At 38.3% G+C, this 19839-nt stretch overlaps 2 protein-coding genes across 4 annotated transcripts in view; one reads left to right on the forward strand and one right to left on the reverse strand.

The window, feature by feature from the left end:
* TAF9B (TATA-box binding protein associated factor 9b) overlaps positions 1–19839 on the forward strand; it is a 26052-nt gene continuing 6213 nt past the window's right edge. For 2 of the 3 annotated variants that reach the window (XM_070784306.1, XM_070784305.1), the window contains exons 1-6: positions 1–140; positions 980–1061; positions 1691–1827; positions 1902–2036; positions 3835–3910; positions 5998–6108. In XM_070784306.1, the coding sequence (XP_070640407.1) occupies positions 90–140; positions 980–1061; positions 1691–1827; positions 1902–2036; positions 3835–3910; positions 5998–6108 (592 nt within the window). In that variant the 5' untranslated portion in view covers positions 1–89. Of the gene's footprint in view, positions 141–979; positions 1062–1690; positions 1828–1901; positions 2037–3834; positions 3911–5997; positions 6109–7204; positions 9894–19839 lie in introns of those variants that run through there. The other variant, XM_070784307.1, reaches the window with a different exon arrangement.
* Positions 12983–19839, reverse strand: part of PGK1 (phosphoglycerate kinase 1) — a 22660-nt gene continuing 15803 nt past the window's right edge. Inside the window, exons 7-11 of the mRNA XM_070784304.1 lie at positions 15986–16100; positions 15559–15738; positions 14211–14388; positions 13847–13945; positions 12983–13460 (exon numbers count right to left, since the gene is read on the reverse strand). Of these exons, the coding sequence (XP_070640405.1) occupies positions 13420–13460; positions 13847–13945; positions 14211–14388; positions 15559–15738; positions 15986–16100 (613 nt within the window). The 3' untranslated portion in view covers positions 12983–13419. The remainder of the gene's footprint in view (positions 13461–13846; positions 13946–14210; positions 14389–15558; positions 15739–15985; positions 16101–19839) is intronic.

Raw genomic sequence — 19839 nt, forward strand, 5'->3', positions numbered from 1 at the left:
ACCCCGCCTTCCGCGATCGCAGGGGAGGGGCCTGAGCGAGGAACCCTAGAGCAGCCTTCTCTCCGCCGGATGACGAGCTGCAGGATAACATGGAGTCGGGGAAGATGGCGCCTCCCAAGAACGCTCCGAGAGATGCCTTGGTGAGTGCGAAGGATGCGTGGCGGGTTGAGAGGCTCCTCGCGGCCATATCCGGGGTCCGAGAGGTGGGCCCGTGCGGAGAACCTGGTGATGGGCTTGCAGGCCGAGTTCAGTCCTGCCAGGGACGCCAGGAGTAGTAGACTGGCGTGCCCTGGACCCCGGGGCTCTCTCCCGCCACCCTGGCGGCCCGGCTGGAGGGAGGCTGGAGCCCTCCGAATGCGCAGGCCGGCCGCCCAGGTTTATCTCCTGGACCTTGGGCCCCGGCCGCCTAGCCGTCCCTCCCCGTCTGCGAATCCTGACTCGTACGTCCAGGGTTTTGATGCTAAGTTTCCCCGGTAGCCACATCTGAAAATGACAACCAGCTGTAGCCACCCCTACCTAGGGAGGGAAAGCCAACCCGGGACTTTTTCTTCTCTTTGCCCCCGCCCCCACCCCCACCAAAAAAAAAAAGTTTTCAGCAAAGAGGACTCCGAGGGCATTTGGAGTGGTCTTTGTGCGGCTTCACAGGTGGCGCTAGTGGTAAAGAACCCTCTTGCCAATGCATGAGACCTAAGAGACAGGAGTTAAGAGATCACTGGAGGAGGATATGGCAAACCACTCCCGTATTCTTGCCGGAAGAATCCCACGGACCGAGGAGCCTGGCGGGCTACAGTCCATGGGGTCGCAAAGACAGAAGTGACTTAAGGTGCATGCATGACACTTGCTTGAGAGGAAAAGGACGAGTACAAGTTTGGAACCCAGAGAAGGGGGACCTTGTATCACAAATGTAATTATTACCTTCGGTCCAGTCTTGATTTCTATACCTCGATTAAGCATCTGACATTTTTATTTGAATCCACAGGTGATGGCACAGATTCTGAAGGATATGGGAATTACGGAGTACGAACCAAGGGTTATAAATCAAATGTTGGAATTTGCTTTCCGTAAGTTAACATCAAAAATTTGTCTAACTTTTGAATTTGAAAAATCGTTCATTGTAAGAACATTTTCAACAAAATTGCTTTTAACAGTTAACGTCATAACATGTCATTATATACACTTATCCAAACCCACAGAAGGTCGAGTTCCAAGAGAGAACCATAATATAAACTATCAATTAAGAGTCGGACATGACTTGGCTACTGAACAACAGACAAGTGATTATGATAGGTCAGTGTATCAGTCTATCAGTTGTAACAGACGTGCCACTCTGCAGGGAACACTGGTAACAGGGGATGCTATGCTGCATGTATAGCTGCAGGGAGTATATGGGAAATCTCTATATTATCCCAAATTTTGCTGTGAATCTAAAACTACTCAACAAAAATTAAGTTTTAAGGTATGTGGAAAAAAAGTCATAAAATTCAGAAAGCAATAAAAAGGAACTCAGGCTAGGGAACAGTATTTATATTGTGATCATCTGTTTAAAGTTGATTGTATAGATAGGACAATTAGACATTAAAACCAAAATTCATAAACTTTCTGGAAATTAGTGAAACTTTTTATTAAGAAAAGTGCCCATAAATATTAAGCTATTTTCATATGTTTAAAAAATAATGTTTTGTTGTTAAAGGATACGTGACTTCAATTCTGGATGATGCAAAAATTTATTCAAGCCATGCTAAGAAACCTAATGTTGATGCAGATGATGTGAGACTGGCAATCCAGTGTCGGGCTGACCAATCTTTTACCTCCCCTCCCCCAAGAGATGTGAGCAAACTTTTATTTGAAGTTCATTTTACTTATAGTTTTTAATTGTTGTTCTAATAAGCATTTTTTTTTAGTTCTTACTGGATATTGCAAGGCAGAAAAATCAAACCCCTTTACCGCTGATTAAGCCGTATGCAGGACCCAGACTGCCGCCTGACAGATACTGCTTGACAGCTCCAAACTATAGGCTAAAGTCCTTAATTAAAAAGGTAAGGATTTTTAGTCATTTTAGTTTTGTAAAAGGGTAAGATGTGTTAGGGGAATTTGTAGAGATCAAATTCCTGTAAATAGTGCAGGAAATTAAAGGCTAAGATAAGCTAAATACTAAATTTATAATCTAGAGTGAGGGAGCTGCTGAAAACCATTATTAAAGATGGAACCATGTTTTAAATTTTTTTTAAAGTAAAATGAGTTTTCTAAAGTGTAAGACGTAAGCATATACTCTATTCAGTTTTAAAGCCAAAACTTCATGCTTACTTAAATGTTAACAATTTCCTTATGTTTCCGGACAAGGAAACATTCACCTGCTGTGAATTTTCCTGACAAAATGAAATATTGCTTCATTATCCATCACCAAACTCTTTGTGCCACTCCTCAATACATGGGAAAAGTTGCCTAGAGATGGAGGTATGTTAGGCTTTTGTTAGATGCATGTTGATTTAGCTTCATGGGCATAATAGACACCTTCTTATACCCAGAGATTAAAGTGCCATATATAGCACTTTATAAGGTATATTATAGAAAATAATATAATAGAAAATAAAATACTATATAAGGTAATTAATAGAAAACTTGGGTCATCACTGGGATGACCCAGAGGGATGGGTGGGAGGGGGGTTCAGGATGGGGAGCACATGTACACCCATGGCTGACTTATGTGAATGTATGGTAAAAACCACTACAATATTGTAAAGTAATCAGCCTCCAATTAAAATAAATAAATTTATATTAAAAAATAATAAAAAATAAAAGCCTGTATTATATAAATTTCATAACTCTTAAGTTTTAAAAGGCAAACAGGAAAATTAAATGTTTAGTACACAATAAATAAATAAATAAAAAATTTTTTAAAAAGAAAACTTGGGCCTTTAATTCTGCAGTTTATTTATATGTTCAACTTCACAAATTCTCGTAGCTAAAATTCAGTGCCAAATGCTGTGTGAAGAGTTTTACATGGATTATTCAATTCTCACAAGAATCCTATGAAATAAGTATTGTTATCCCCATTTGACAGATAAGAAAACTGAGGCACAAACAGATTAAATAACTTGCCCAGGGTCACTCAGTGATAAAGCCTGGATTCAAACTCAAGCAGGTAGGCTCCAGAGCCTACATTCTTTACCACTATACTATCCTGAATTTTTAGCATCTTAACTATTGAACTTGTAAACATTTTTGAAGTTACTTTGTGCTTATTCCCAGGTCTCATAACTCCCAATCTTTACACTACACCGTAACAGAGTAAATGATAAACCATCAGGCATTGGACTTGCTTTCTAAAATATGACCTAAGGCTTTCCCACCACTGAGAAAGTTCTCCCCACATTGGGCTACATTTGTACCTCTGAAATTCCACCATAAGGAGTTTCTTTCTTTTTGGGTTAAGATATTAACTAGTTAAGATTCAAAAATCATAAGGAAGTTAGCTGTTATACCCAAATAAGACTCTACTTCAAACTTTAAAACTATATAGGATTATATATCTTATATATATATATATATATATATATATATATATATATATATTCATATCCATGTTGATATAGATATGTATTGTTTCTATTACTTGTGTTTATATGTGAGTGTGAGTGTGTATGTGTGTGTGTGTGTGTGTGTATTTGTGAAACCCCTAGTTTAAATGTTGCATTAGAACACTGAACAAATTGGCATTCTTGCCATCAGTTATCCATTGATAATTCACATCAAAAATCCTAATTTCATTTCCTGGTAAATTTAGTTGTCAAGTCTGAACAACATTAAAACTAATTTGTGTTTTAAATCCCCTAGGGACCTAACCAAGGACGACTGGTTCCACGGTTAAGTGTTGGAGCTGTTAGTAGCAGACCTACCACTCCTAACATAGGTAAGTGAGAGAGAGAAAAATGGCTTTTCTGGCTGGTAAAGAAGTGCCCCAGCACTTGATTTTGAACTATAATCCAAGTCAAAAATGGAGTCAGAAATTCCCATATGTGTTGCCATTAATACATTTACTCATCCTCTAGTATAGCTGTAAACATATATTTTATCAGATTTCAAAATGAGACAGCCACAAGGAATATCTGATCCCAAATGAGAATAGAATTGGATGTTACTCAACATTATTGTATGTACTAAGTGTGGTACCAAAAACAAAAGTTTAAGCTGTGTTCTATCTGGCTTTTATACAAATGAAGTTGCCAAACTCACTCATGGCAGTAGCCTACCTATTATCAGAAATTAAATTTCTGAGTAAATTGGGAAGAGATGCAATCAAAAGAAGTTTAAAATACACAAAGCTCAGTCATGTCCGACTCTTTGTGACCCCATGGACTATAAAGTCCATAAAATTCTCCAGGCCAGAATACTGGAGTGGGTAGCCTTTCCCTTCTCCAAGGGATCTTCCCAACCCAGGGATCAAACCCAGGTGTCCCACATTACAGTCTGATTCTTTACCAGCTGAGCCACAAGGGAAGCCCTAAGAATATCAAAGAAAATCATTTTTAATGTAACCTTTTCAAAAGTAGTACTATTATTCTGTATTGGTCAGTGAGCACCCCTTCAAACTGTCAGTTTTAACAGGTCTCCATCATTCTTTGAGCATTTCTTGCTTTCTGGCACAAGATGTTCCAAGCTCATCTTATATTTTCTTTACCCCAGTCCCAGAATCATCCTTTCTCCAAAGAACCTTCATTCCTTTTAGTATAGAATGGTATTTAGAAACCATAATGTCATTGTTATTTAGATAATAAGAAACACATAAATAATAGATGTAGATTTCCTGTTTTTTTGTTCTATATTCCTGCTGGATTTCTTTCATAGTCAGTCTTTTCAGGAAAAAAATCCCCTTCTCTTTGACCAGTAGTGATTTCTTGGTTTTTATTGCTTATAACTTGAATCCTATAGATGTTGTATAGCTCTAGAGTAAGCAGCATTTGATTTTTGAGATGTGTAGACAGTCTTTCATTATTTTTAAGGTGTGAATTCACATTTTGGCATTTAAAACCAGCCTGGTACAGTATTAATTGTACACTTCTAATTATATGCATGTCCTTTATAGGCAGGAGTTTGCATATATAATTTCTGTAACTTTTTGATCATATACTGTTTATATGTTGGTTCATATTACTTTTTATGAACTTTTTAAAAACTCTAGGCTGTGGTAATCAGTTACATGTGTTGGCAAGTTAACCAGTTTTAGTTATCAGTTGTGATTTTTATTCCTGGACATTTATTGTACATGTTTTAGAGATTTTATAATCTATAACGGACAAAGAAACATTCACCTGCTGTAAATTTTCCTGAAAAAATGAAATATTGCTTCATTATCCATCACCAAACTCTTTGTGCCACTCCTCAATACATGGGAAAACTTGCCTAGAGATGGAGGTATGTTAGGCTTTTGTTAGATGCATGTTGATTTAGCTTCATGGGCATAATAGACACCTTATACCCAACAAATGACAGAGATTAAAGTGCCATATAAGGTAATTAATAGAAAACTTGGGCCTTTAATTCTGCAGTTTATTTAAATGTTCAACTTCACAAATTCTTGTAGCTAAAATTCAGTGCCAAATGCTGTGTGAAGAGTTTTACATGGATTATTCAATTCTCACAAGAATCCTATGAAATAAGTATTGTTATCCCCATTTGACAGATAAGAAAACTGAGGCACAAACAGATTAAATAACTTGCCCAGGGTCACTCAGTGATAAAGCCTGGATTCAAACTCAAGCAGGTAGGCTCCAGAGCCTACATTCTTTACCACTATACTATCCTGAATTTTTAGCATCTAAACTACTGAACTTGTAAACATTTTTGAAGTTACTTTGTGCTTATTTCCAATGATTTTTTTTTCACCTTTCATTAACTCCATGTGTTTTGAAGGTAATTTCTAGTAAGCTAAAGGAAAGCAGAAATTGAACCTATATAATAAGTCATCTAACTAACATGATCTGTTAATTACAACTGTAGCGACCCCACAAACAGCATCTGTCCCAAATAAAGTTGCACCTCCAGTGTCAGTGACAAGCCAGAGATTCACGGTGCAGATTCCACCTTCTCAGTCCACACCTGTCAAACCAGGTAACATGATGGGTGGGGTATGGGGGGTTGAAAGTTGTTCTTTTAAATTTTCCTGAATTTTAAAATTTGTGAGTGATTGTCATTATTGAACAGTTTGTATTCCCATAGCAATAATTGAATTGTTTTACTATCATAATAGGTAAATTAGGGTTCATCAGAGGTCTATAACCCCATTAAAATTGTATGAAATTTTATATGTGTAACATTTTGGGGGAGAAGGGAGAGATTTCAACATGATCCTCAGATTCTCAAACAACATAGTGTTAAATCTCAAGAAAATAATACAACTTAGTGTATATCAAATGAAAACTGTATGTTTATTCAATTCATGGAAGTATAGATAGGAAGTTTGAATATAAGTAGAATTCTAACATAGTTTATTCTTGAATAAGTTTAGATTCCACATCTTCTGAAACTAACCGTGTACAATAAACTACTTATATAAAATATTGGTCTCTAAGGGAAGGATGATTCCTGACCTTGAACATATGCCTTTAGTATGTTGCATGATGAATCCAGTCTACTGCTAAGTACTAATTGAAATTTTAGGTAAATGCTCTGTGTCTCATTTTTTAATTGAACATTAAGGAAATGTAGCATTTTAATCATAACTGCCAATATCTTTATCTAGAGGCCTGTTGCCATTTTTATCTTTTATGAAATTTTTGTCACCAAGAAAAGCAGGATTACATTTTTTCCTTCCAGATGGAGTTGGTATAGTATATTCTTGGTTATCAAAATACTCATAGCTTTTGGATGCTGGAATAGTAAATATTCATGATATATGAAGAAACATATACATAACTATAGTATATTAATCATATAAAAGTGGATATTTAATTTTGTAAATACACAAACGAGACCTAGGACACAAACAGTAAACTGCTTGTGATTATGGATGACTTTGGTTTTTTGTGTCTTGTGTTTTTTTTATTTTCTTTTATGTACATTAACTTTTAAGGAATGTTATTTTTAAAACCTTTAAAAAAAAGAAATTATTATAAGAATTACATTCAGCTTTGTTGAATACTTTTTACCGTATGTGTCTGATTCTATGTAGTTCATAGTTTGGGTGTGTTTTCTCCTCTGTTTACAGTTCCTGCAACAAGTGCAGTTCAAAATGTTCTGCTTAATCCTTCAATGATTGGGCCCAAAAATATTCTTATTACCACCAACATGGTTTCATCACAGAACACAGCCAATGAATCAAACCCATTGAAGAGAAAACATGAAGATGATGATGACAGTGATACTATATAAGAAATACAGTGTAGTCTCTATGCATTTCAAAATTATAGTTGGTTCTGAATCCATATACCGAACTAGAACATTCTTGATCTTGTTTTATCTTAGAAAACTTAAATGTAGCTGCAGTATTTTTCACATTAGTTTAAACTGTTAGATTTCTTAAGGGTACCAGTGTTTTTTCACTAGGCTTAAAGTATAAAAAGCTAAGTGCTTGTTTTTTAATGATTTCATTAATGTTGACTCCTGCTACATTAATTCTATTTTTGGAAACAGCTTTCTGCAATGTATCTGATGTAGCACTTAAGTGTCAGTTTCTAAGCCTGATCAATGGACTAATCTTTAACAGCCTAATTTCTAATCTATATTTAAATACTTCTTTTGAAGATAAAATAGTCGCTTCTGTCCTCACCAGCTTTTTTTACCAAATCTCTTAATTAAGCAAACATTTTTTGGAGGGGATGGATTTAGAGGGATTCTGAATTCATTTTGAATATATTTAAACTGTAACCTCCCACCTCCTCAGTCCCATTTCTACACCCTATTCGTTTTCTACACTACCTCCTCTCCACAGGCTTAGGTTTCTCCCTATTGCTCTTAAATTCAAAAGGCTAAAACTGGACTGTTAGGAATATAATTCCTGATAATATAGTTGTGTCATTTTTAAAACCTGCTTCACATGCCTAATGGTCTGTGGTTTACTTTAACTGGAAGGTTTACATTTGCTGTTTTTCTCTCCATATCAGAGCAGTTGTTTTATCCTTTGCCTTTTATGCCTGTTGAGCATTCCTCTGCTTTTGACAGGTAGTTTCTGGGTCAGTTATATGCAGTTTCAACCTTATATTCCAAGTTGGTAACTCCACCGTATTTCACATTTCAAAATTTAACACAGAAGATGGTATAGTTTAAAATCTGCCTTGATAAGTATATTTACACTGGAGCTAGGCAAAACCACTGAAGAACAAGTGTTTTCTTCCTTTTTACCACCCGCATATATGTTTTGATCACTACTGCTTGAACCCTACTATTGGTATCAGTTCAGTTCAGTCACTCAGTCGTGTCCGACTCTCTGCGACCCCATGAATTGCAGCACGCCAGGCCTCCCTGTCCATCACCAACTCCCAGAGTTCACTCAAACTCACGTCCATCAAGTCGGTGATGCCATCCAGCCATCTCATCCTCTGTCGTCCCCTTCTCCTCCTGCCCCCAATCCCTCCCAGCATCAGAATCTTTTCCAATGAGTCAACTCTTCACATGAGGTGGCCAAAGTACTGGAGTTTCAGCTTTAGCATCATTCCTTCCAAAGAACACCCAGGACTGATCTCCTTCAGAATGGACTGGTTGGATCTCCTTAGAGTCCAAGGGACTCTCAAGAGTCTTCTCCAACACCACAGTTCAGAAGCATCAATTCTTCGGCACTCAGCTTTCTTCACAATCCAACTCTCACATCCATACACGACCACTGGAAAAACCATAGCCTTGACTAGATGGACCTTTGTTGGCAAAGTAATGTCTCTGCTTTTCAATATGCTATCTAGGTTGGTCATAACTTTCCTTCCAAGGAGTAAGCGTCTTTTAATTTCATGGCTGCAGTCACCATCTTCAGTGATTTTGGAGCCCCAAAAAATAAAGTCTGACACTGTTTCCCCATCTATTTCCCATGAAGTGATGGGACCAGATGCCATGATCTTAGTTTTCTGAATGTTATGTATAGTGCAGATCAATTTTTAGCTTGTCGCTGAGAATGTCACACATAAGATGGGATCACACCTGAAAGTTTTCTAATGGTTTCCTTCCTATAGAAGGCCAAAGCAAACAAATTAATGTGATGTGACGTGCATTTAGGTGTACTCTGTATAGGTTTCCCAATAATATTGCTAAACACCTTTCCCTATTTTCCATTTGTACACATCTAAACACCATATTGGGAAAAACTACAAAGCTTTCAAAAACATAAACAGGCTTGTGTTCTTTTTGTTAAGTAAGTTGACATATTCAACATAGGAATACTTTTGTAAAACTTCTACAATAAGTTTTCGTATCATAATTTAGAACTCATAGCCAAAGATCCTCAAAACTTAAGACGCAGGTTAAGTTTCATCTTAGGATGGTGCTTGATACATCAAAGAAAAATTGTCCAATAACATGGAAGAAATGTCTCATCAAAACTGTGATTCAGTATTTTTGGATAATAAAAGGTGATATCAAACTTACAAAAATACATCTGATCATCATAGGAGAAATGTTCATTATGTAGCATAGGATGTCATTACTTGAATGTTCTCAGGGAGGCAGCATGTCAAAGGCCTAGGTTCTAGTCCTGGCTCCATCACTAACCAACTGTGTGACCTTATTTCACCCATGAGCCTTGTTCTCACTAGTAATAGTAAACTGACACCAACCCTGCCTACCTCACAGGGATGTTGTGAAGGTTTAATTGGTATATGTTAAAGTTCTTTCAAAATTGTAAAAATGCTATATAACTCTGAGGAATTGTTAACATATTTGTTCTAAGATTATTAATAAAAAAATTGAACTTATTTCTCATATTTTATTTAATGGCTTCAAAGAGGATGAATAAGGCCCATTAATTCTGAAATCCAAAAGACAAGATTTGCTTAATGTATGAATTAATTATAAATCAAGGTATAGCTTGCTTTTATTTGGAATCAGCATGTGACTCATCATAATGAAAGCAAAATAAATATGAAAGAAAATATGGGTTTAAATCTGTTAATAACATGCTCTTTTTATTTTTATTGAAATATAGTTGCTTTACAATGTTGTTTCTGCTGCACAGCAATGAATCAGCTATATATATATTAAAAAGGGATATATATATATATATATATATATCCCTTTCTAATCCTTCCCATTTACACATGCTGTCTTTAATGGGAATTTATACATTTAACTGAGCCAGCCAGTGGGCGGTTTGCTCTTTCAGGTAAGACTGCTTTATCTTGCAGATCTCCCTTTCCTAATTACATCTGCCCATTCCAGCATCAAGAATGACATCAGACAGAAGCACTTCTAGGTGGAATTTTTTTTTAAGATGAAGATGTACTATAGTAAATTAGGTAACTGTCATCCTAAGTTCTTCCTTCTACAAGTAGGAAATAAGTGTCTTTAATTGGAATAAGAATATAGGGATACAGTCAGAATTCAGGGAATGGAAGATGTGGCCTAAGGGGTCCAGAGTGAAGAGAAGTACTCAAGAGGTAAGGAAAAAAAGAAACTAGTCAGGAGAGGTGCAGAGCAGTGTGTAACATACCACCATACATAACCCACACACACACATACCTGTTGTATGTGCATTAAGTAGCTCTAGATTGAAGGAAACCAGTCTTAACAGTGATTGATTGTTTCTAAGAAGGGAAACTGGCAGCTAGGGTAGGAAGGGGTCTTCTCATTGTGTGCCCCTTTTTGACTTTGGTATCATGTACTAGAAGGAAGTTTTACACCTAAAAAGGAAAATAAGGGAAGCTGGAAACACTGAACTAAAGAAACTGAACTCATTTATGACATGATTATAATTTTTTTCTATATACCAGCATACATGTTTTCTGGAGGTTAAAAGTGAATTTGCTACACTTAAGCCTAAACCTTTGCAGTGTTTTATCAATAATTCCTAACTCTGTTATTAAACCAGGAAGCACATCTTTGTTCAATTCTACCTTATGTACTCATAAGTTGTTACGTACTGCCTTCCTTAACTCAGTTGTAAATTCCTTTAGGACATAAGTGTTATATTGCCTCCATTATGCCTCCATTATGTCCTAAGCATATAGCAGGTACTCAAATATTTGGCTGTTGGCATTTCCCCATTCATTTTCTGGATTAATGACTAAAATAAATGGGGAAGATCCTGGAAACGGAGTCTAGTAGAAAGCACTCGTACAATTGGGTTGATGGATGGATGAATTGGCAGTTGTAGAGTCTTAGGTTTATGGGCATTTACAATTCTTTCAGTTCCTTTGTACATTTGAAATAAAATGTTGGGGGAAAGGTAATCAGTAGGGGAAAAAAGTCATCAGTAGGCTGAAGTTCTGGCCCTGCTATGACATTAATTCACTGGATCAATGGGTAGTATCACTAGGCCTCACCAGCAAAAAGAGTGTACTAGAATTCCTGCTTTTCACATAAGGTTATAGCATACTATTAGAGGTATATAGAAACATGGTGTTTTTTTAAGATTAACTACAGCTATGAGGACAGTATTAATTAAAATACAAATGAACTTTTAGAAAAAAATTCAAGCCTTCAAAATTTGTTTAAAGCAGCCACGAAAATGTTCTTTTGCTGTTCTATCCAGAGTTAAGCAAAAGGTAGAATAAATAATATTTATTAATATTAATAAAATAGTCTACAGTAATCATCTCAGAGAGGCACAATGAAAAATCACCAGCCAAACCTGGATTTTAATCCCTGCTATTACTTACTGGCTCTATGATTGTGGCCAATAGTTTAACTATCTCTTTATCCAATAAAGGTGAAATATATACTCTAGTAAGTAAAACGCCCAGTAGAAAAATTCTGGTTAAACACGACCTTTTGAAAATACATGTTTACTTCTGCTCATTCCTGAAACTCCATTAAAATGACAGGAACAAGAAAGGAGGGACAATTACAAGGATAGTAAAAGAATCATGTCATTGGAATTACTTTGATCTTTTGATACAGTGTCATTAGATTTTCAGCAATAACAATGAATCAAAGCCTCTAATTCTGAGAAACTGCTGTGTAGGCTGAAATTCTACATATAACCAAATAGGCAAATATGAGTTAGATAAAGATACCTTCAGACACATAAAAATTTTACCTCCTAGGCACTCAATTTCTCATAAAGCTAATGGAGTCTTATGTTTCACAAAAGGAAGAGTAAAAGAAGAAAAGGTGGGGAGGGGAAGAGATTCAGGAAAGGGAAGGCCCAACACAGGAGTTTAAAGAAATCCCTAAGAGCTACCCCAGAGATTTCCTCTGGAAAGAAACCCCAGGGCAACAGCTATACAGGCAATCTAGGGGGCATCCAGGACAAACTGGAACAGGAACACAAGGACTCCAGAAGGGACATCTCTAATAAAAATGAACCAACTGGGACTTACCCCAGTGGTCCAGCAGTTAAGACCATGCTTCTGGCTGCAGGGGGCCCAGGTTTGATCCCTGCTTAGGAAGTTCCACATGCCACACAGTGCGGCCAAAAGAAAAAAAGAACCAACTGGTATGTTTGAGTATGTTGGGAATGAATCAGTGATAGATACACAGAAAAAAAGACACCAAGTTTTAAAACTATTTTTTAACTCCAAAGAAAAAAGGTATATAAGGAAATATAATCATGGCATAGTTCAGCTATGAATTGTAGTTATAATCACAATGTAGGCTTCTATTAATTAAATCTCAAATTATGACAAAACTATACTGGGAGAATCAAATAGGGGAAGTATATATGGAACAGAGGCTATAAGGGAGCTAAATCTCCCCATGTATGAAATTAACAGATACCTTGTTTAGGAAATCGAGATGTTAACAGTTTAAGCATATTACTTAGAATCATGGACACAGATGACCTGACCCCTTCCTCAAGATTCTGTTCTCATCCTAAATAACAAAATAGGACAGGAAAAAAAAATCCAGTTTCAATGGATCTTTTTATTTAATATGTCATCAACTTCATCTCCCTCCGTACCAATAATTGGAATTTCATCTTGTTTTCATGCTGAGTGGTAAAGCAATGACAAAGCTAATCAGAATAAGCTACTTCAGAAAGAGAACTAAGCTAACACAGCCCACTTTAACAGGCATAATATAAATATATGTACTCTAGAATGCACAACGGTTTAGTCTCTAAGAAATTCAAATGGGATCTTGAAGAATGTAGGCAATTCCCAGGTACAGCAAAGATGAGCTGAGATGTTCTGCAACTGTTTGAGGGTTCCTGGCACTACATCCCTTGGCTACTAGCTGATTCTTGACAAAGGGGAAGACATTAGCTAATGCCAAGTGGAGATGCAGACAGTGCTATGTTGACTTAGGGGCTATGCACAGGAACCAGAAGGCAGAAAAGTACTAAACACTGCTGAGAGCATCCACTCCAGGAAGCACTTTACCTGTTTTTGAGAGAACACACACACACACAAACACACACACACGGTCAGCATTACTATAAGATCCACTAAGCCAGATCTGTCCCCTCCTATCCTCCTAATAACATAGCAGTTCTTCTCTAGGATATATGGCCAGGAGTTGAGTAACTTCTACATTCTGGGCCCCAGGTATACTAGTGTGTAACCTCTTTGAGAATAAAAGTCTTCCCATCTGGCCCTCCCCACATCAAATGGAACCCAGGAGCTTTACTTGACGTTCCTCCTTTTGTATTGCCCATGACTTCTAATGACAACCCTACCACCTACTGTCTCCACCCCATTCTACTTAACTCTTACTACATAAACCCTGTCATTCCTCCAAATAAGCCAAAAACATTAAAGATCCTCACCTTCCAGGAGCTCTAAACTGGCACCACCCCCAGTGCTCACATGACTGACTTTATCCTCTGTGTTCCATTTGGCACAGCAAGTAGCAGTGTCTCCACCACCTGTTGAACAAAAGCCAAATAAAAAGGGGAAAGAAGAGAAGAGAAAAAAGACTGGCACCAAAATTATAAGGCACTGTGTTCTCAAGCCCAAAAGGTAGCTGATAACCCCCCAACTCCATCTCATTTAGAGGTTTCTCCATGAATCATATACCCACTTAGCTCTCAAGATCCACCCAGCACCAAGGAACCTAGGAAAAGTGAACTATTTCTCCTCTACTTTCCTCTGATCTGCTAGCTCACATGGCATTAGCTTTGTACCCTTTACCTATGATGGTGATGCAGCCCCTGGAAGTGGCTTTCACCACCTCATCCATAAGGGCTTTGGTTCCTCGGGCAAAAGCTTCCCATTCAAATACACCCACAGGTCCATTCCACACGATCTGCTTAGCCCGAGCAACAGCCTCAGCATACTTCTTACTGCTCTCAGGACCACAGTCCAAGCCCTAAAAGGCAGATTTAAAAAGAGAGGATGAGCTACCAAGAAAAGCTACTTAGAGGAGCAAATACCACACCTCCACCAAAACCAGAACTCAAGGCTGAATATCAGAGTGTCTTCTAGAACTAAAAGATACAAGATACATTTCATTCTTTAAAATTACAAACTTGTTCATATCCTTTATGGAAGATCAAGTCTAAGGGAAAACCTCAAAAGTTATTTGATAAAAACATTTTTAGCCACATTATTTTATGACTGTAACTAGCTCAGTGGTTTTCAACTAGGGTCAATTCCACCCCTCCCTAGGGAACACATGGTAATATCTCAACATTTTTGTCTATCATGATTTAGAGGTGGTAGGGAGTTGCTACTTAGTATCTAGTGGGCAAACAGTCCTTAAACATTCTACAATGCAACAACAGCCCTCCATAACTAAAACTACCTGAGATGTCAGTAGTGCCGAGGTTGAAAAACACTAAACTAGATCAGTGGTGCTCAAACCTTGTGGTGCATCAGAATCATCAGGATGGCTTGTTAAAGCACAAATTTCTGGGCCCTACTCCCAGTTTCTGCTTCAGCAGGTTGGGAAAAGGGGGCAGGAATTTGCAGTTTTTAACAAGCTTCAAAATGATGCTGCTGTTCTTGGAACCACACTTAAAGCCACATGCCTAACAAAAGGACAGTGACTAAGCAAAGTAGTATGTCAACATTAACAATTTTCTACAGATATTAGAATGATAACAAATGGAGAGTACTACAATCAACTATTTAAATAAGTCCTTAATATACACATAGATTTTTCCCTGCTTGTAATAATTGTACTACCTTAATGTTTTCATATACAAAAAAATTCTTATACAGGGTTCTAGGCAGAAATAATAATATTTAATCCAACAGAACAGCCCAAACTATGAAAGTACATAGCATCATCCACAGCAATCAGTTAAGTACTTAATAAACATTAAATAGATGAAGAAACAAAAAGCAGTTTTGCCCTCACTTTTCAAATGAAAAGTCTTAGCAGCAATCTGATACCACTGCTTTTGCCCCATGGACTCTCCCTGAAGGAAGGGCTCACTGCCATATTTGGAGCACTTCCTTTAATTTTTTATTAGTTGAATGAATGATACCAAAATGTATTTGTTCACTCATACTACCAACCACCCAAGTGACTCACCATCCAGCCAGCAGGTATGCCAGAGGCCACAGTGGCTTGGCCAGTCTTGGCATTCTCATCAAACTTATCAGCAGTGACAAAGTCAACAGGCAAAGTAATCTTCACGCCATTCTTGTCAGCTTTGGACATCAGGTCTTTGACAATCTTGGATCCCTCTTCATCAAACAAAGAAGTGCCAATCTATATAGGGAAGTCAAGATGAGGAAGGTCAGCCTATATACTAAGAATGTGGTTACCTCACAAAGCAGACAGTATGAAATACAGCACAATATAAAGGAATAATTCTAAGACAAAAGAAAAACAACTTGCAAAATAAATAAAAATGGAGTTTTTAGGGCTCATGCCATAAGCTAATTTCCTTTGTAAATTTACATAACCTATTTCTCATGGAGAGCTATTTCACATCTACTTGGCATCGGTTTCCTACCTCCATGTTGTTGAGCACCTTAAGGAAGGTAAAGGCCATTCCACCACCAATAATCATTTCATTGACTTTGTCCAGCATATTACTGATCAGCTGGATCTTGTCTGCAACTTTAGCTCTGGAAGGGAAAGCAAGAATCATCACCAAAAGAACAAAGGACTAAAGAGCTGGTATTACACAAAGCCTGAGGTTTTATATCAAGGGACAGGAACAGAGAAATGTCCCACAGAGTGAGAAAAGTACTGGCTCTCAGCCTGGTGCTCTGTGAAGACCTATAGGGGTGGGATGGGGGTGGTGGGAGGAAGTCTCAAGAGGGAAGGGATATATATATTCTTATAGCTGATTCATGTTGTTGTACAGCAGAAACCAACACTGTTAAGCAATTATCCTCCAATTAAACATTAAAAAAATATTTTTTAAAAAGTACTGGCTAGCTTTGCCCTATGTTTCTCCAACACCAAAAAGCCAATCCATTACTAAGAAATCTTTTTAAGGTGTGGCTCTTGGCCAAGAAGGGCTTAGAAGACTTGCAATCATCTAAAGAAATCACAAGTTCCAAATAGATCTGTTTTGTCCCTCTTATTCCCCCAAAATCAAAGGTCAAGACTGGTAATTATACTTGAGAAAGATTGCTAATTGTGGGATCCCTAAGCTCACTGAGAACTGTCCTAACCCTAAAGCAGGTATCAAATTACATACCAAACAAATATATACTGAGCAAAAATAGACAAGATATTCACACTCTTAGGTCCATGTTTAGTTGCTGGAACATTTGCTTTATGGCATTCATTATTCTATTGGACCACTTGATTCAACACATTGGTTGTGGGACTTCCCTGGTAGTCCAGTGCCTAAGACTTTGCATTCCAATGCAGGGGGTGTGGGTTTGATCCCTGGTCAGGGATCTAATATCCCACATGCCTCATTACCAAAAAAACAAAATGTAAAACAGAAGTAATGGTGTAATAAATTCAATAAAGACTTTAAAAATGGTCCACATCAAAAAAAAAAATCTTAAAAAGCACTGAGTACTTACTCTGTGCCAAGCACTATTCTAGGTCTTTAAGAAACATAAACATCACTGGGCAAAAGCAAAGATCCCTACCCCCTTGGAGCTTATATTCTAGAAGAGGGAAATAAGATAATCAACACAGATGTACCTTTCACCTCCCTGTGAGAGAAATATACATATCTAAACAGAAGAAATGGAGAAGGCGATGGCACCCCCCTCCAGTACTCTTGCCTGGAAAATCCCATGGATGGAGGAGCCTGGTAGGCTGCAGTCCATGGGGTCGTGAAGAGTCGGACACGACTGAGCGACTTCACTTTCACTTTTCACTTTCATGCATTGGAGAAGGAAATGGCAACCCACTCCAGTGTTCCTGCCTGGAGAATCCCAAGGATGGGGAAGCCTGGTGGGCTGCCGTCTATGGGGTTGTGCAGGGTCGGACACGACTGAAGCGACTTAGCAGCAGCAAACAGAAGAAAGGAGAAGGCAATGGCACCCCACTCCAGTACTCTTGCCTGGAAAATCCCATGGATGGAGGAGCCTGGTAGGCTGTAGTCCATGGGGTCGCTAAGAGTCAGACATGACTGAACGACTTCCCTTTCACTTCTCACTTTCATGCATTGGAGAAGGAAATGGCAACCCACTCCAGTGTTCTTGCCTGGAGAATCCCAGGGATAGGGGCGCCTGGTGGGCTTCCATCTATGGGGTCGCACAGAGTCGGACAAGACTGAAGCGACTTAGCAGCAAACAGAAGAAAAACAAATTCACTTGAAGTACAACCTTTAAAATCCTTCACATAAGTAATGGCTTGCTTTCCACAAATATTCCTATATATCTAAGTGAAGTGAAGTTGCTCAGTCGTTTCTGACTCTTTGCAACCCCATGGGATTCTCCAGGCAAGAATACTGGAGTGGGTTGCCATTTCTTCCAGGGGATCTACCAGACCCAGGGATTGAACCCAGGTCTCCCACATTGCAGGCAGACCCTTTAACCTCTGAGCCACCAGGGCAGACCCCCCTATATATATCTAAATCCCACTTAAATAAGCAAATCACCTTGGGCTTATTTGCCTCTTCATTCAATAAACAAGATGATATCTATTCTGTAAGAGGCCTTATGCTAGGATTTGTGAAATGGAGGTTCAAAACAATAGTGATGTGGGAGAATGGATGGCAAGAGACTACTGATCTCTCACTTGTAAAGACTGATCACCACCAAGAGTAAAAATGGATTAACTGCTTTATACAAAAACATACACATACACACACAGAGAGTGAGAGGGAAACAGAAAGGATGAAAAGAGACTCAACATATAAAGAACATGGGATATTCTATACATCAAATACCCTGTTTCTTCAACAAATCAATGGAATGAAAAATAATAAGAGGGAACTATTATAAAATAATTAGGGTTAAGGTTATAAAAAATAGGAGAAGGCAATGGCACCCCACTCCAGTACTCTTGCCTGGAAAATCCCATGGATGGAGGAGCCTGGTAGGCTGCAGTCCATGGGGTCGCTGAGAGTCGGACACGACTGAGCGACTTCACTTTCACTTTTCACTTTCATGCATTGGAGAAGGAAATGGCAACCCACTCCAGTATTCTTGCCTGGAGAATGCCAGGGATGGGAGAGCCTGGTGGGCTGCCGTCTATGTGGTCGCACAGAGTCAGACATGACTGAAGCGACTTAGCAGCAGCATTATAAAATAAAATATACCTAACAACCAAATGGCACCCCATTCTAGTACTCTTGCCTGGAAAGTCCCATGGACAGAGGAGCCTGGTGGGCTGCAGTCCATGGGGTCGCAAAGAGTCGGACACGACTGAGTGACTTCACTTTCACTTTTCACTTTCATGCATTGGAGAAGGAAATGGCAACCCACTCCAGTGTTCTTGCCTGGAGAATCCCAGGGACGGGGAAGCCTGGTGGGCTGCCGTCTATGGGGTCACACAGAGTCGGACACGACTGAAGCGACTTAGCAGCAACAACCAAATACAATGCATAGATTTCATTTGGATCCTTATTCAAACAAACTGACTGTAAAAGACATTTCTGAAATGATGGAGAATTTCTGAATATAGACTGGGTATTGGATGACAGTATTAATAATAAGACTCTTAAATTTTGTTAGGTTTAACAGGTGGTTATTTTAAAAGAAATCTCAAGCTATGAGATGTATACAGAAGTATAAGAAATGAAATTATATGATATCTAAGGCTTGCTTTCAAACACTCCTGACATAAAAAGGATTAGAGGACAGATGAAACTGGATTGGCAAAAATGCCAGTAATTATTAGAACAGGGTAATAGGTACCTGTGAGTTTATTATACTATTTCAACTTCTATAATGTTTGAATGTTTCTACAACAATGTTTTGGGTTTTTTTCTCTTTTTGGCCACACTGCATGGCTTGTGGAATCTTAGTTCCCTTACCAGGGGTAGAATCTGGGCAGTGAAAGCAAGGAGTCCTAACCACTGGACCACTAGGGAATTCCCAACAGAATAATTTTTTTAATTAAATACAAATTCTTCCCCTATATTGTTAATGTTCTCAGGGACACTACATTGCAAGAAAGGTGGCCAAAAAAAACCCTCCGTGTAAACTTCCCCCAAATAGCAATTTTAGGCAGAGTCCAAAACCTAATCATAAGCACTAGGTAGCACTCACTCCCATATTCCAGGTCTAGAGAAGGACTGAGAACAAAACTCAAGTCCTAGTCTCCAGAGAAGCAAAGATCAGAGGCTGACCTTTATAATCCAGTGCACAAGAGTGGCAATGCTTCCAGGACACAGATTCAAGTACCTACCTTAACTATTTTTAGGACCCTGAAACTGGGCTCATGAAG

This window comes from Bos indicus, chromosome X (assembly GCF_029378745.1).
Source record: "Bos indicus isolate NIAB-ARS_2022 breed Sahiwal x Tharparkar chromosome X, NIAB-ARS_B.indTharparkar_mat_pri_1.0, whole genome shotgun sequence".
Classification (NCBI taxonomy): Eukaryota; Metazoa; Chordata; class Mammalia; order Artiodactyla; family Bovidae; genus Bos; species Bos indicus.